This window comes from Pestalotiopsis fici (assembly GCF_000516985.1).
Source record: "Pestalotiopsis fici W106-1 unplaced genomic scaffold PFICI_Scf_2, whole genome shotgun sequence".
NCBI lineage: Eukaryota > Fungi > Ascomycota > Sordariomycetes > Amphisphaeriales > Sporocadaceae > Pestalotiopsis > Pestalotiopsis fici.
Genome location: NW_006917092.1, coordinates 4,391,064 through 4,407,435, shown reverse-complemented (window position 1 = coordinate 4,407,435; position 16,372 = coordinate 4,391,064). Strand labels below are relative to the sequence as shown.

Below are 16,372 nucleotides of genomic sequence, written 5' to 3'. Positions count from 1 at the left end.
GTGTTTCAGTCGCAGGACAACAAGACGTATGTACACTATATGGCCGATTAATCGCTAATAAGGTACATTGCTCTGAAGTAGAAGCCTTTATATCACACAAAGTATAAGATCCTCCCCAAAACAAAAATCGTGGTGCTAATTCTTGACTATCTTAGGGACTGATGCAGGTCACCACCAGATTGACCAATCGCAGTCAACCTTTTTCAACAAAGCTGCACATGTGTCCGCAGAGCAGTTTATAAGCTCAACCTAATGCTTCTCTGCCTATCTATCTACTTGGGTCATGTTGTACAAGTACACCACTTTCAACAAAAAAAAAATGGTATACAATAGTAGCCAAACGTACGTAAATAATTAATATATGCAGATTTTGAAGAAAAGAAGAAGAAAATTGCAGAGTGACTATAAACCATAGCTAATTGTGGCTATGTTCACCACCAAGAACAAGAACCGCGTGGTTGTGGCTCGATCCGATACGTCCATTGGCTGATATGTACCTGCTAGCTGCCAACCTCAATACTTGTCTACCTACATAGGTACAGAGTACATGGCTGTTATCTACTGTCCCTCCTAACAATTCAACGTCCACCGCTCGTTCGCAACTGTGTTTTTTTCTTTTCTTTTTTCCTTCCGTCTGCCATTTCCCCTTGATCTTTTGGTCCAGTCAAAAACCCACGTCGTCACCTCTTCTTCTCTCTGCATGGAATTGAATTGATTCCTTCCAAGTGACGCCGCTTGTACCGACTAACGCGTCGTCCTTTGCGAACAATTGCCAAGCCCTCCCACCTTGCCGCAAAAGCTGTGATTGACCGACCGACCGACCGATTTACCCGTACACGATCGACTGAACGAACCTCTCGACCACCTATTCGCTCATTCCAACATCCTACGTACCTAAGTGGTTGACTCAATACGTGCCTTTCCGCCTACTCATCTTCCGACGTCCTTCTCCCGCCACCCGGCCTGGCCTGGCCTGGCAAGCACCTGAACAATGGCTATGGCAGAGAAAACGTACCCACTCATGTCCAGGCGACAGATTGAGGGTCTGATAGCTGAGGGCAAGTCCATCTTTATCCTGGATCAATACGTCCTCAGGGCCGATCCATGGCTTCCCTACCACCCTGGTGGTGACAAGGCCATTCGTCACATGGTAGGCCGAGACGCCACGGACGAGGTAACAATGTCAGTACTGCCTTCACTTGTACACTCCCCCTCGACGCCTATCATTCAGTGACGTTAATATCGGTCCCGTAGATTACATTCCGCCGAAGCGAAAGCGCAGATGATGCGTTATCGCATTGGCAAAATCCAAGGGCGCTGGGTCAATTTCGTGCCACCTATCCAGGGAGGCAAGTTCAGGCTACTAGCCGGGAACGACGACGAGGACGGCGACGACTCCAGCCAGTCCGGCCAAGATGACTACAATAAGAATGTCCGGGGCTCATCCACTGCATCCCCGATCACGTCGAGCCAGTCCAGCTCCCGTGGCCCTTCTCCCGTGTTTGACCAAGACGAATCCGAGCTGCGAAACCGTGCCGGTCCCGGACGATCCCATCGCGCCGCGTCCGTGTCTTCCATCTCGTCCACGGAGGAGGGCGCAAAGGGAGAGGAGAAGAAACAGCAGCAAGACGATGGAATGACATATCTAGACATGCAGACTAAGCAGGCCGTCAGCCTCGATCTCGACCGATACCCATCTCTAGACTCTTCCACCCAGGACAATATCGTGCAAAAGTATCGGGCGCTCAATCACAGAATCAAGGCTGAAGGGTTGTATCAATGCAATTATTGGGCATACGCTGTGGAGATTTCTCGGTACAGTCTTCTGTTTAGCGGGATGCTCCTCTTCCTGCACTGGGGCTGGTATGTTACCAGTGCCGCGCTCCTTGGCGCATTCTGGCATCAGCTGGTCTTTTCTGCTCACGACGCCGGCCACATGGGCATCACACACAATTTCCAGGTCGACACCGCCCTCGGCATCGTCATTGCCGACTTCCTCGGCGGCCTGTCCTTGGGCTGGTGGAAGCGCAGTCACAACGTGCATCATATTGTCACCAACTCGCCCGAGCATGATCCAGACATCGAACACATGCCCTTCTTTGCCGTCTCTCATCGACTCCTTGGGAGTCTGCGGTCGACGTACTATGATCGGGTCATGGAGTACGATGCCGCCGCCAAGTTTTTCATTGGCATTCAAAAGTACACGTACTATATCATTCTCTTGTTTGGTCGATTCAACCTCTACCGGCTGTCGTGGGAGTACATCATCCTCGGCCTAGGGCCCCGAAAGGGCCCGGCTCGGTGGCACAGATGGCTTGAGCTTGCAGGCCAGATCTTCTTCTGGACTTGGTTTGGCTACGGCATTGTGTACAAGTCCATCCCGACCGGGTGGGATCGGTTTGTTTTCGTCATGGTCAGCCACATGGTGACCATGCCTGTTCATTTGCAGATCACCTTGTCGCATTTCGCCATGAGCACCGCAGACTTAGGTCCTCACGAGTCGTTCCCACAAAAGATGCTGCGAACAACAATGGACGTCGACTGCCCGCAATGGCTTGATTTCTTCCATGGTGGCCTCCAATTCCAAGCCATTCATCACTTGTACCCGCGCATCCCTCGCCACAACCTGCGTCGAACCCAAAAGCTCGTCCAGGAGTTCTGCGACGAGGTCGACATACCATATGCCCTCTATGGTTTCGTAGGCGGCAACCAACAAGTCATTGGCCGGCTTGCCGAGGTCTCTCGGCAGGCAGCAATCTTGGCCAAGTGTCAGGAGGTCCTGGCTCAAAGTGATGATCCGTTTGGCCACGGTCATTGATTTGCTTTGAAGTTGGGATGATTACAAGCGGGTTGATTTTAACCTTGTTTATTATGAAACAAAGATGGAGAGCAAGGTCCTTAGGGAGCATTGTGTTGGAAATACCCGATAGATTTCGTGTAGATAATACATATCTGGTTCATTTTCCGAAGCATCATTACTATCTGAAGGTAATGTCGGATTCTACGTTGTCGTGTGTGTCGGACTCGGATGGAATGATGGCTTTATGGGCTACTGAGACTGTGCAGACGGTGGATGAGATGACATTGTCGAGCGACAAGAAGTCAAGACAAGCAATACTAAAGTTATTTGATGCGGGTCGTGCTCTGACTTAGCTACCTAGTGTTGTCAACTTGCGGTGTCCATCCCCGGACGAGTGAAAATTACATTAGAGTAGATTAATGAGAAATATTGGTGGCATGATTCCTGGTTAGCAACAAACAGTAAACCTTGTAGGTACTGTGACAGCCGAGTAGTACGTGGAGTAGTAAAAATATCATGGCGTGCGTTCGGTGCGCCCAAGCCATCCTAAGCCAGCCAGCCAACCAACCAACCACCAGCCCATATGTATTTCTTGCAATTCAATTGCTCCGACCGAAGGAGGGAAATTCCCTGTCAAGAGATCGGCCTATACCCTACTTGAGTTTAGTCGTGCCGGGCTTTGTGGTTGCCTCCGGATATTCACGTGTGTTTTGTCTTGAGCGGCCCGTGACAATTTCAAATCAGTCATGGAAAATCACGATGCTCATCGGAAAGCGGTGGCAGCTTGTAAATGAGGGACAAAAAGAAAAGATGCAGGGGACGGAGCGAGTGGACATGGGCTTTTTTCCCTCTCAGTCTCTCTTTCTCTCTGACAGGGGTGTCCGGTACGTGTGGCTCGTTCGCCAGAGAAACTCGTTTGATATTTTTTGTATAACATTTGTCTCCTCCACCTGAACAATTGCTGCTAATCTCAGCCAATTGCGGAATATATGCTCTGTAGACCATCGGAATATATCGAACATGCCTACACGTTTAGTTTTCTCCTAACATAATAACTCGGATGAGTCGTCCCCCGTTGTGTTGCCTGGGTACATTACACGCGCTGATTTACATCTGCCAACATGTCTATAATTGAGACTCGAGCTTCGGTCGACTCAGCCCCCCCTGGTTATTGGTCTGTCTGGCAAGTTTGCCATACCATCCATCCATCCATCGCATCGCATCGAATCCCACATGGCAAGAAAAGAACAAACCCCTGTCTTCGCTAGGTTGCCGATACCAGGTACGTGCGGGCGGGCGGGTGTGTAGAGTGTAAATCCAACAAGCTCATTTATTACCTGCCGCGTGTCATGGATTTGTGCCCATCGGTCAGTCAGTCAGTCAGTCAGTACAGAGTACGCAGTCATTCAGGGCTGAACAAACTAAGGTGATCGACCGTTGGGGTGGGGGCGCATCAAGCAGCTAACACGGCAATTTCCAGATTCTCCAGCAGTCGAACTTCTATCAATCTGTCCGACGTCCAGACCGGAGGAATAGTTCTTCGACCCAACCGAGCTTGGTCCTTGTGACTGGGTACGATGCGGTAGATTCCACGACTCAAAGCGCCCACCCTGATGAACGGACGAGTCCTTCTAATGACTGTGAACTTTTTCTTTTTTTTTTCCCCCTCTCTCGCGTTGTGCCTTTGCTGGGGCAGTTTACCTACTTCGTATTGATTTGCACATAGCCCTCCACGCAGCAAACAGGTTGTTTGCCTGTTTGTCTGGTTCTTTACATTTTCCCTTAAGACATGAGTAGAAAACACGGCATGCGTCATAATAATGGTTGCGTGTGACGATGGAAGGACTCAAGAATATAGCAAGACGGGCATTCATTTTACAGAGTCAAGGGGGGAGAGCCCTTACTCAACCATGCCATCAAGGGCGACAGCCAAGGCAAACAATTGCGATATGACCGTCGGCTTTCGAGAGGTGACATACGATGTCCGCGCACTTGCTGAGGCCCAGTGACCATACTTATGTAAGCTCACAAGTACGTAGTAGTAGTATGCAGGTAAGTACGAGTTATATTTGCTTGAGCCGCTCGCTCGTCCCACATCTTGCGCTGTCACAATTTCTTCTGCATCGGAGGACATTTCTCGTGACACTCGACGTGTCCCACCTCGCTTCCCCCGCGAGTACTGTACCATGTACTATGTAGTGAATTGTGTGTGAGGGGAGGGGTGGCACTTTTGGGGTCCAAAATACATTACTACGTATGTATGGATAGTCAGAGGAAAGTGGCCCATGAAGGCGGAAGAAAAATCAAGAAGGATCAATCAGCGTTGAGTCCTTACCCTCCGCAAGTCCGGACGGAACCCTTGTTCATCCGCGCCCATGCCTTCTAGAATAATATGGGGGTAGCCGAGCCAGGGTCTGCCCGGCCTCTGACGACGGTCGATGTATGATTTTTTTTTTCCCCTTCCCTCCCACCCCCCATGTCTGCTGTCTCTGTGTTTCTTGTTTGGCCCGGGATGCCGGATACACTTGGGTATGGCATACATCCAAGGCTACAACGGCAATCCCCATGTTATGTGGGCGCGATGACTTCCTTGTTTGCCTAAAAAGGGGCAATATGCCGTGGCTCAGCACAGACAAGCGACCCTCGTCACTTTCCGTAGAGCCCTCTCTCTTAGCAAGGGATTGTTTCTGACCTGACGATCTTTCCATAACCCAATTGTCATGAGTAGATATATATTTAAGTATTGAGCAGCGGACGAGAGTCTCTGCTTAGGCCCAGGTAGCATAGCGAATTTTATTTATGTGTCTGGGCTGTTTCATCAAGATCAGGACAATACACTGTCTCTGCCAGAGTCATCACGGCGTCTTTCTCTCACACATTCCTTTTGCTTCTTCTTCTTGCCTCACACGATCCCCGGCCCCTTACGTGATGAGAATTGAGTAGATCCTTGGCTCATTCGCGGTTGATATATTCACCTATACATACACGATCTCGTCAGGCGCTCTGCTCTTCTCTTCCTCTGTCCTTCTTTGTTCACAGCGAGCCTGCTGAACACGCCGAAACGAGTCCCAGGAAAGGAAAATGCCGGACAAGATGGATGCCAAAGCCGCAGCGAGAATTGCCAAAGCACGGGGCAAAAATGTAAGCACAAGCATGGCTGGTGTACTGCAACGATAAAGTGAATATATGAATACTGAGCGAGATTTAAAGGATGACTTCGCCAAACGAGCCGCCATGGCTTCACGGAATAACTCGGAGAGAGCAGGGGACAACTCATCAAATGATACTTGGAGGAGGGATGACTCGAAAAGGAAAGACAACGACAAATCAAAAAGTGGTTAGGAAAAAAACATTATTGTACAAATATTATGATATAGCGTGCATCTCGTCATTGGACTTTGTGGGTGGTGTCGGCGCTCTAGGTGTAGGTTATATGGGATATCGACATCGACAAGGCACAAATTGCTTGTTTTCTTTTCTTTACTCGATCCGGCAAGTATGTCGACCTCAACAATAAATCGGGAGCGGGGACAGGATTGCATCATAGAGTCTTTGCCTGATAGAGAGGGATACATTTTATTTTCTTGGCGAAATCTGTATAGAGCAGGAGTAGACGATGGTTTATTTAAGATTGATTTTCTTAGGCAAACAAGGGTTTAGATTTTGATACTTGTTTACAAGCCTAGTCGGGGCTTTACTATGTAAGGACAACTTCTAGTTTTGCCGTGTATTGTTACGTTGGCATATGGTTGTATGTATTCTCAGCAATGAAAACTACCAGCCTGATGGGCAGTGACATGGACACATGTAGCCAAAGTTATCCATATCAAATGAGCAGTGAGTGGCTCTTCCAAGAACGACAGCAAAGCGGCGCTATGACATTAGACTTGCCTTGCATAAATGAGCCGCTGATATACACCCATACGCATGGATAATCATAGCTAATGTTCCAAGCTCATCATGATCGTGCCGCGCGTTGTTTGGTGCTGCGGCTGTCTTTGCCTTTGCACGCTATAGACTATGCGAGGCCAAGGGTCATGCGATCATCCTGGTATACGCTGTAGAATGTAGGAACACTGCTACTGCAAAGTGCACATACAGATGGGGTCATTGTAGTCGAATAAGATTATTGACTACATACAGAATGATATGCAAGTATGCTGAAAGTTGCCGCCTGGTCGCAGTGGGACATATACGACTGGCGGTAGGTTGGGTTATGAAGAGATGCTGCTTGCCCTTACAAAAATTGTACATACAGTTTACATCATGAGATGTTTGTGTACAAGCACACCCATCAGTATAGGCATTTGAGCATGTTGAATTCCACAAGAGCGAGAGCATAAAATAGAAGAGACTGGGCCGATGCTATTCGAATGACTCTCGAGTGAGTGGAAATCTCGCCGCAAGTCCACATTGCTAACAACAAGAACAACAATTGTCGGGGGGGAAGGAAGGAAAAATAAGAAGGAGAAGAAGAATATATATACATAGAGAGGGGGAGAGAGAAGGGGGGGAGAGAGAGAGAGAGAGATGGATGGATCAAACTCTACCCGTGAGAGTTACGTCGACTGCATTGTGGCACAGAGCTCGAGTGGACCAAACTCTGCTTTTCTTATGTTCGTTTCTAGTATGTAACATACGACAAATTCACAGACAATGAATATGTATGATGGCTAAATTGGGACAAGTCAAATGGTTATATTTCCAGGGCAGCCATAAATAGCTGTTTCCAACTACTTGGTAGGTTTCGGAGAGCGACCAACCAGACTGGATGAAGTGAGTGACGGAGGGAAAAACAAAAAAAGAGAAAAGAAAAGAAAAAAGTCAATCGACGGTCGGTAAACACGAATTCATTCACTTTGCTTGCTTCCGAATTTTTAAGAGTTGTGGAATCTAGGTACAAGACGATCGTCTTGGTACTGTAAGGTTAAACCTTGAGAGAGAGGACGAAATCTAACTGATAGCCGAAGGAGACGTACGGGCACTACTACTATGTAGGTAGAGTATGTAGGTACCTAAGGTGATATATATGGTAAGGGGACCCGCAGCAGCTCCAAGATGCTTCCCCGCGCCTCTTATAACCTACTACGCACGCAGTACATACATGTAAGCCACCTTGTGCATCCACGTTGTTTTTAGCGCTCGCAGCGTTGGAACCATCCATCGCCTTTCCCACCCCGCCCCCCTCTTCCCCCTCCTGGCCGTTGAATCCCTGTTGCTTCCAGCTTCCTTCTCAGCCTTGCCCGTAAGCTGTACCGTTGACCTAGGTAGGCGTTCTTTTATTGGTATTCACTCAATCTACCTATGTAGGTATATAGGGCTGGTCCGGTGAGAGATACCTTGGAGAGAAAAAAGGTAGCAGGAGACCTCACTCAATACCTACTGCGGGCTGGGGGTTAGGGGGATGACATTAGTACCTACCGTGCCTAACGTCTACTAGTACAGTACATAGTAGGTAATGTATGCAATCAACTGGTGGCAGGCAGGCAGGCAGGCAGGCAGGCAGGCAGATTTACCTAGGTAAGGTAGGTACCTACCACTACCACTTACTTACTGGCCTGGCGGCTCTCAGTGCTGGGCACCCTTACCTACTCTGTCCACACCGCGAGTGTCCGTCCCACGCCCACTTTAACCTTTTGGGAGATACCATATGCGCAACCAAAAAGACTCGCTCAGGCATCAAGCATATTCCAAAAAAGAAGAAGAAGAGGAAAAGGAAGAAGCGGGCGCTGCTGCTACTGCTACTTTGCTAGCTATCTTTTTGCACGAATTGCTCGATTCCATTTTGCAAATTCATACCCCCCTTCTCTCCCCCTCAGCTTCATTCTCCGCTTCTGTTCTGGTTGGCCTCTTATCTCTCAATCTCATTTCCACTCTTCTCTCTCTGTATGTGTGTCCCTCGTCTCGTGACGTGACGTGACGTGAGATCCTCTCCCGCCTCCGTTGCAAGTCCACGCCCGTCGTCCGTGTCGGGGTTCCCAGCATGAAAGCTGCCACCAACTGACTGGGTCCGGGTCTTCAAGTAAGCAGTCGGTCATCATGGAGCACAACGTTCAGCGACTCCTAAACGACAAGCTTTACGACAAGAGAAAAGTCGGAGCTCTCGAGTAAGTTGCCCCCCTAGCCTAGCTGTTGTGTCCATATTCCTCTCCCTCCTCTTCCTCTTCTGCTTTGCCCACCAGTCTGCCAGCCAGCCAGAACGGCGGGTGAAAAGCAAAAGTCCTACTCTCTGCTTCCCGTCCTACAACCACGACATGATCTCTTCACTAATCTTTTGCTTCTTTTCCCCTTGACAGGTTAGAACGAGTCATACGCGAGCTTGCCGCTGCCAAAGACTACCAAAGAGTCCAGGCTATACTTGACCAGCTCTGCAACGAGTATGCTTATGCTGTTCACCAGCCACATGCACGCAATGGAGGTCTCATTGGTCTGGCCGCCGCCGCCATCGCTTTGGGCTCGGTATGTTTGTCTGCTTTATTAATTCCTTTTTTTTTTTTTTTTTTTGGTTCTTGTCTCCCCTCATACCATTCTTCTTGACCGAGTCCGCATATCATATCTTCTCTCTTGCCTTTCACCTGCAGAACTAACCTGTGGACTGCTTGCTCGCCCCTTGTAGGAGCTACCCAGATATCTCGAGGTAATAGTACCGCCCGTTCTGGCTTGTTTCACCGATCAAGATGCACGCGTCCGGTATTACGCATGTGAGTCCATGTACAACATCGCCAAGGTTGCCAAGGGAGAGATCCTCAAGTACTTCAATTTCATATTCGATGCTCTGTGCAAGGTATGTGCTCCGACATTCACCTTATTGCCCTCGTACCTTCATGCTCGTTGCTCTGACCCGCTCTTCTCTCGCGCTCTCCCAGCTAGGAGCAGATTCAGAGCTCTCTGTCAAGAATGGTGCCGAGCTCTTGGACCGGTTGATAAAGGATATCGTCTCAGAGTCTGCAGCCACCTACGTATCTGTCCTGGAAGCTCCTGAATACGATGATGATAAGGACCCGAATACTCTGGAGAGCCACTCGGACCCACCAACCGCATTCTCCTTGCCAAGATTCATCCCACTGCTCAAGGAGCGTGTCTGGGTCCTCAATCCCTTTACGCGGACCTTCCTCGTCGGCTGGATTACTCTTCTCGACTCTATCCCGGATCTGGAACTGGTCACTTATCTGCCCGAGTTCCTTGGAGGTCTGCTCAAGTTCCTTGGTGGTCACAACCCAGACGTCCATGCTGCTACCCAGGCCTGTCTGGATAAGTTCCTGAATGAAATTAAGCGCATTGCCAGGGTGAAGAAGGGGATTGCCGATAGTAGAAAGTCTCGAGCTGACGGCAAGAGGAAGCGCGAGGAGTCTGTTGACAGCGGGAGCCTGCAGATGGCCGCTGGCGATAGCGACGATGGCGCGTCATCGATCGCGTCCGATGACGACGGAGAAGTGAGCAGTGAGGATGACTGGGTGCCCGGTCAGGATGTGCAAATCAACTACAAGGCCATCTTGGAGATTTTGACTGCGACGCTGGATTCGCCGCTAGGTAAGTTGGACGTGCCCTTTGCCACCAGAATTCATGGCCCTCTTCTCCCACCAAAGCTGCAACGGATTGGCTAAACACTATAATTGTACAGAAGAGGATAGCCTACAAGAAAGCTTGCGCTGGATTATTGCATTCCTTGACATTTGCCCCGAGGAAGTCTTGCCATTTACACCCAAGATTCTGGCGCACCTTTTGCCTGCCATGGCAAGCGGTGTTGAGCCCATCCGTCAGGCCGCTGCTAGAGTGAACACGTCGTTGATGGAGTATGTCGTGTCGCTTTCCGATGAGCCCGAGGTTGGGCCTAGTCAGTCGAGTTATCGCGGGCCCAACTTTGGCATGGAGCGTCCGGATGGCGCATCTAGTACTCGGGTTTCTCTTTCTAGCTCGAGGGAGCTCGAGTTTCAGAGTCCTACTCCTGCTCAGGATCGGCGAGCAATCACACCTGCGTCGTCGAGCAGTCCGCAAGCTGACCTGGACTACGCCGCCGCAGTCAACTCGTTAACGCTATTGTTTTTGAATGACCACGAGGCGACTCGGGTTGCTGCTCTTACGTGGCTCATCATGCTGCACCGCAAGGCACCGCGGAAGATTGTGGCTTTCAACGACGGCACCTTTCCAGCACTGCTGAAAACCCTGTCGGATCCAGCCGAGGCCGTCGTGACCAAGGACTTGCAGCTCCTGTCGCAGATTTCTCGCAACAGCGAGGACGACTATTTTTCCAACTTCATGGTCAGCCTGTTGCAATTATTCTCCACGGACAGAAAGCTCTTGGAAACCAGAGGCAACCTGATCATTCGACAGTTGTGCATGTCTCTCAGTGCAGAGCGCATCTACCGGACGTTGGCCGAATGTATCGAGAAGGAAGAGGACGTTGAATTCGCCAGCATCATGGTCCAGAACCTCAACAACAATCTCATCACGGCGCCTGAGCTTGCTGACCTGCGGAAACGCTTACGAAACTTGGAGACGAAGGTGTGTATCATTGTTGACTGACGCTATCATCAGTGTTATACCAGACTGCTGACAGGACCAACGGCAGGACGGGCAGCAATTCTTTGTTGCGCTATTTCGCTCCTGGTGCTACAACGCCGTGGCGACCTTCTCACTCTGTCTGCTAGCCCAGGCATATGAGGCTGCTTATAATCTGCTGCAAATATTGTAAGAAAAGACCTTTGCTCTCGTGGACGACTTGACCCAACTGCTGACTGGAAACACACAAAGTGCCGAGCTTGAAATGACCGTCAATATCCTGATTCAAATCGACAAGCTCGTACAGCTTATTGAGTCACCAGTATTCACATGTACGTTTTCTTCAACTTGAGCCAAATTTGCTTTCTTCTTCCAGACCGAATGACTGCTTACGAGGCCCGATTCCAGATCTCCGTCTTCAGCTCTTGGAGCCGGAGAAGTACCCGTACCTGTACAAGTGCCTGTACGGGCTGTTGATGCTTCTGCCCCAATCTTCTGCTTTTGCTGCGCTCAAGAATCGACTCAACAGTGTGAGCTCGATAGGATACCTCCACATTGCGCCTAGACCGTACGTATCTTCCTCCATGACATCAGGATCGCACTCCAGACAAGGCTCTGTCACCGAAACCACCACCAGCTCTTCATCCTACTCAAGCCATAACCCTCGTTCTAAAAGCGTTCATGACACTCATGGTTTATTGGTCCCTAGTTCTTCCACTACCCCCAGCACTTCCAACTATGATCGACCGAACCGGCTCAAGGGTCCAGGTCGTGAGGAAAACATCATTCGATGGGAACAGCTGCTGGAGAAATTCAGGAGTGTCCAGGACAAGGCAAGGCGTGCCCAACGTCTGGGTGGCGGCCTAGATGACGGGCCCGACTTTGGCGAGATACGCTATGGAGAGGGTGCCTCGGGACTGAAGGAGCCTCCACGACCTCTTGCTGGTCCTCCTGTGCCCCAAAAGGACACGCAGCCACAGCCACCGCCGCCGCAGAAGAAGAGCTCCGGTATAGGACGCCAATTTGGGCGCCTCGGCGGTGCAGTGGCCGGCAGAGGCAAGCGAACATAGCATTATTGGGTAGATGGCTTCATATTATATGATGAATACGTTCAGATCGACAACAACAGACAGACAAACAAGCATGCCTTTTGGAGTTTTGGTGGGAATGAAATAGCATTGGGTAAGCAAGACTTGGGGTGTCCTCACAGGCTAGTAATAGCAATAGCGATGCGTATTTGGATTTGTTTCAGGCAAGGGAGCCGCCGCTTGCTGCATTTGTGCTCCTTGATCCACGATGTGATCCGACTCTCTGCGTTACTCTGACGACTGAATACGTGATGGTAAACGGGAAAAGCAACCTACATTGCCGGCTGGACAACATTGTAATTTTGGTAATGATGGTTACGAGATTGAAACTCACAAGATTCCAGGTCGACATGCGAGGATTGTAGAAACGCTTGGGTCAGGGAGAAGCAATATCGACATAATAAAGCACATTCATAGCATGTAGTAAGTCATGATGCTTCTAAATCAGTTAATGGCTAATGCTGGACCGAAACACCTACGCAACAACTGCTATTTATCCTTATTTTACTTGTCATGTAGAAAACAATTAACCAAAAGGAAAGCCGCCGGGGAAACCGCCGCCGCCGCCGCCGCCGCCGCCACCAGAGCCAAATTTGAAGTTGAACTGCTGGCCGCCGCCTTGCTGGAACATAAAGGGCTGACCTCCAAAGGGGCTGCCGTGGAAGGGGTGACCGCCCTGTTGTTCGTGAGAGTTGGGATCGTCGCCCCTGTCGAATCTTGCCCGCAGCTCGGGGTCACTCAAGACCTCGTACGCCTCATTGATAGATCCCATCTTCTTCTCGGCTTCCTCCTTGGTGATACCTTGTTTAATGGCCTTGTCCGGGTGGAACTGCTTGGACAGCTTGCGGTAGGCCGACTTGATCTGCCTCTCGTCGGCATCGTTGGCGACGCCGAGGACCTTGTAGTAGTCCTTGGTCTTGCTGCGCTTGAGGGCGACCTGTGCCTTTTGCAACAGGGGGTTGACAATATTTTTGCGGTCGGGCCGCGCCTCGGCGGCCTGGTTTAGGGTGTTGATGCTAGGCTCAAAGTCGTCGGCTTCGAGCTGGGTCTTTGCCTTGTAGAGCAGGCCGTAAAAGGAGCTGGGATCGAGTTGCAAAGACTCGGTACAGTAGATGCTCGCCTTCTTGCCATTGGCCTCGTAGTAGGCCTGGCACGCCAACTCAACGATTTGGTTGAGCAGGGCAGTAGGAGCCTTTTCTGCAATGAAACCTTCCGTCTTGAGCTCCTGGACCTGCTCTTTGATCTCGTCAATGAGTCCCTTCTCGTCGCCACTAGTGACGAGCGACTTGACGCCCGTCATGAATTGTTTCTTCTCCATGGCCTTGTTGACCTTGGCCAGGGTCTTTTCAATGCTCTTTTCCTGCTTCATGACCTTTTTGCATATCTTGGAGTCGGGATCCGAGTGCAGACACTTGCGAATCTGTGCGAGGCCCTGGTTCGTGTCTCCGAGACCGTAAAAGGTGGTGGCGGATATGGTGACGTGAGGCGTCGTGTCGCCGGGTTTCATTTGCAACACATGTTGCAGGTCGCCCATACCCTCCTCGACCTCGCCCTTTTCGAAGCGGCACCTGGCGCGCAATTCGCGGAGCGCGGGAGCCCGGTTGGCAGTGAAGATGGCTTCGCCGGCCTGGCCAATACATTCGTCCCAATTGGCGGCGTCGGCGGCGACGCGGGCCAGAGCGGCGGCACCCTCGGCCTCGATCAGCTTGTCAAACTCTTCGGACCCGGCAGTCTTTCCGGCCAGTGCGTACTGGTGCTTGGCGCCATCCCAATCGGCACTCTTGGCCTTGAGCTTGGCCAGCTGGACGTGGGCGCCCTCGAAGCCAGGTTTGAGCGACAGGACCTTGTTGAAGTCGTCCGAAGCCTGGGAGGTGCGGCCGAGGGAGAGGTAGGTGGTGGCGCGCTTGAAGTAGGTCAGGTAGTCGCTGGGGTCCCTGGCGATGGCGGCATCATAGTACTCGAGGGCATTGCTGGTCTCGCCGCGGGCGAGGTGGGCCTGTGCCGAGGACAGAAGGGAGGAGATGGGAGTGTCGGAGGGTATGTCGAGGCCGTTGATGAGGACTGAGGTGGACAACAAGCTGGCTGCCACGACGGCCAGTCGCGGCAACTGGACCAACATTGTTGTTGTGTCGTTTTCCTCTCTTTTCGTTCTTGTAAATGCAGCGCCGCAGCCACGGAGAGAGAGAGAGAGAGACGAGACGACGACGACGACGACGAATGCAGCCCTTTTTACTCGCTCGGCGCAATGATGGGGCTGAACATGTAGTTGACAACTAACAGCGGCTGTTTGTTGGTCGAGGTCTGGTAGAGTAGGTAGGTAGGTAGTAGAGTACGTGTATCTAATGGTGTGGCCTGGTCACCGTCCAGGGAGTGAGTAGTAGTGGTCAGGTGAGAGACAGTTGGGCGTGAGAGTGTGACGGTATTAAAAAAAAGGTGAGACGTGTCTAGAAAAAGGTACAAGAAGGGGAAGTGGAAATGAGTGAATGAATATTCTCAATGTCTTTTTGCCGCAAATGCTATTACTACTACTAGGTAGTGTGTGGACTGGGGACGAGACTCGAGTCAAAATCCAAGCGGCATGAAAATAATTAACAAGTGGCCTCCTCGTTGTCTGATCTCGGTGGAAAGAAGTGCGCGCGCGCGTGTGTCCATGTACGTACGCCTCTTGCATCCATCAAATACCTGGAGGCTTGAATTATTAGTAGAAGTGGTACTATGGAAACTGGATTGCGCCGTGTGCCAGTCAACCGCAGGCAGGCTGGCAGCAAGTTGCGAATCTGGCCACTACTACCTACGTAGGTACAGGACTATACATATACATGCGGTACTTGGGCTGTCGGTGCTAGTAAGGTGCAGTATGCATGTACCTGATCTGAACTTGCGCTTTTGAACTCCACCTTTGAGCGTACATAGTGGTCCCCCTTTAGTCCCCCCCAAAAGAGGTCCAAGCCAAGGGTATGTAAAAGAAGAAGAATGAAGAAGAACAGGGGTCCAAGTCCATAGAAAATCATAGAAGCTGAAAATGACTGTCCAGATCGTATCTTACTTATGGGAAAAGAAAACACTATACGTGCAAAAGTACCTACATAGCATGTACGTCTTCCAGGAGGTAGAATCAACTCGTGGATTCAATAGAGTACCTAGGTAATGAATTGTGACAGGTGGCCAAAACGTTAATGCTGTGATGATTGCTCAACACATATGCAACGGATTTTTACCCTTTTCTTCTTCTTCTTATTCTTCTTCCCTCCAAGTAGAAATGAAATCGTCAAAAAAGAAAAAAAAAAAGAAAAAAGGGAGAATACCACCATGCATGGCCCTGCACCTAGTACTTTGGGACTTCTTTATTCACTATGTAGGGCGAGTTACGTACCTGGCCACTTTTTTGGCGGCTCGGTGCCAAGGTCAAGCGCTGGAGTGATTAGATCTTGTTCATTGTCCTGGCAGCAACTGCACCCAAAGACTTGCTTGCTGTTCAATAACCCCCAGCCGGATAAGTAAAAGTTTTGACGCATACGAAATATGATAAATTAAATATTAAAACGTATATTAGGTGGTTTTCTGGGCGGCAGAGATTGTGTTATTCATTGCGGGATGAAGTTTGACAGATACAAAGAAAGTAATTATTGCAACCTCATATGCTCTTTGTACATAGTAGTAACCTAGTCAGGTACCTGAGCCCACCAGCATATGGAACATTGAATGCCGAGGAACTTAAAAGCTGGGTACGGTAGGAAAGAAGGTACTAGCCACCATTTGAACTTGTGCTCCAATACGTAACGCGACTCCAAACAGAGGATCCCTTCCCGTTTGTATGCCACGACAGTATCACATATTCCAATTCAACAAGGCTTCTATGGATTGTTCCTATTCGTGATAGACCCTCCATTTCAGTCATTTCATCTCCAACAATTTTAGAAAATCAACAGAGAGAGAGAGAGAGAGAGGAGGAGAGAGAGAAGAGAGAGAGAGAGAGAGAGAGAGA

General features: G+C 50.1%; 3 protein-coding genes across 3 annotated transcripts; 2 read left to right on the top strand and 1 right to left on the bottom strand.

The window, feature by feature from the left end:
- Positions 1–991: 991 nt before the first annotated feature.
- PFICI_03505 (uncharacterized protein) lies at positions 992–2,818 on the top strand (the record flags this gene model as incomplete). The annotated part of the gene is made up of 2 exons (XM_007832086.1): positions 992–1,182; positions 1,255–2,818. The coding sequence occupies 2 exons, from the start codon at positions 992–994 to the stop codon at positions 2,816–2,818; spliced, it is 1,755 nt and encodes a 584-aa protein (XP_007830277.1).
- A 6,021-nt stretch (positions 2,819–8,839) lies between these two features.
- On the top strand, positions 8,840–12,369 carry PFICI_03504 (uncharacterized protein; the record flags this gene model as incomplete). The annotated part of the gene is made up of 8 exons (XM_007832085.1): positions 8,840–8,907; positions 9,097–9,259; positions 9,417–9,584; positions 9,667–10,330; positions 10,422–11,302; positions 11,370–11,488; positions 11,552–11,631; positions 11,708–12,369. 8 exons carry the CDS (start codon positions 8,840–8,842, stop codon positions 12,367–12,369), a joined length of 2,805 nt encoding a protein of 934 aa, XP_007830276.1.
- A 544-nt stretch (positions 12,370–12,913) lies between these two features.
- PFICI_03503 (uncharacterized protein) lies at positions 12,914–14,506 on the bottom strand (the record flags this gene model as incomplete). Its single annotated transcript, XM_007832084.1, has 1 exon — positions 12,914–14,506. One exon carries the CDS (start codon positions 14,504–14,506, stop codon positions 12,914–12,916), a length of 1,593 nt encoding a protein of 530 aa, XP_007830275.1.
- Between the last annotated feature and the right edge of the window lie 1,866 nt (positions 14,507–16,372).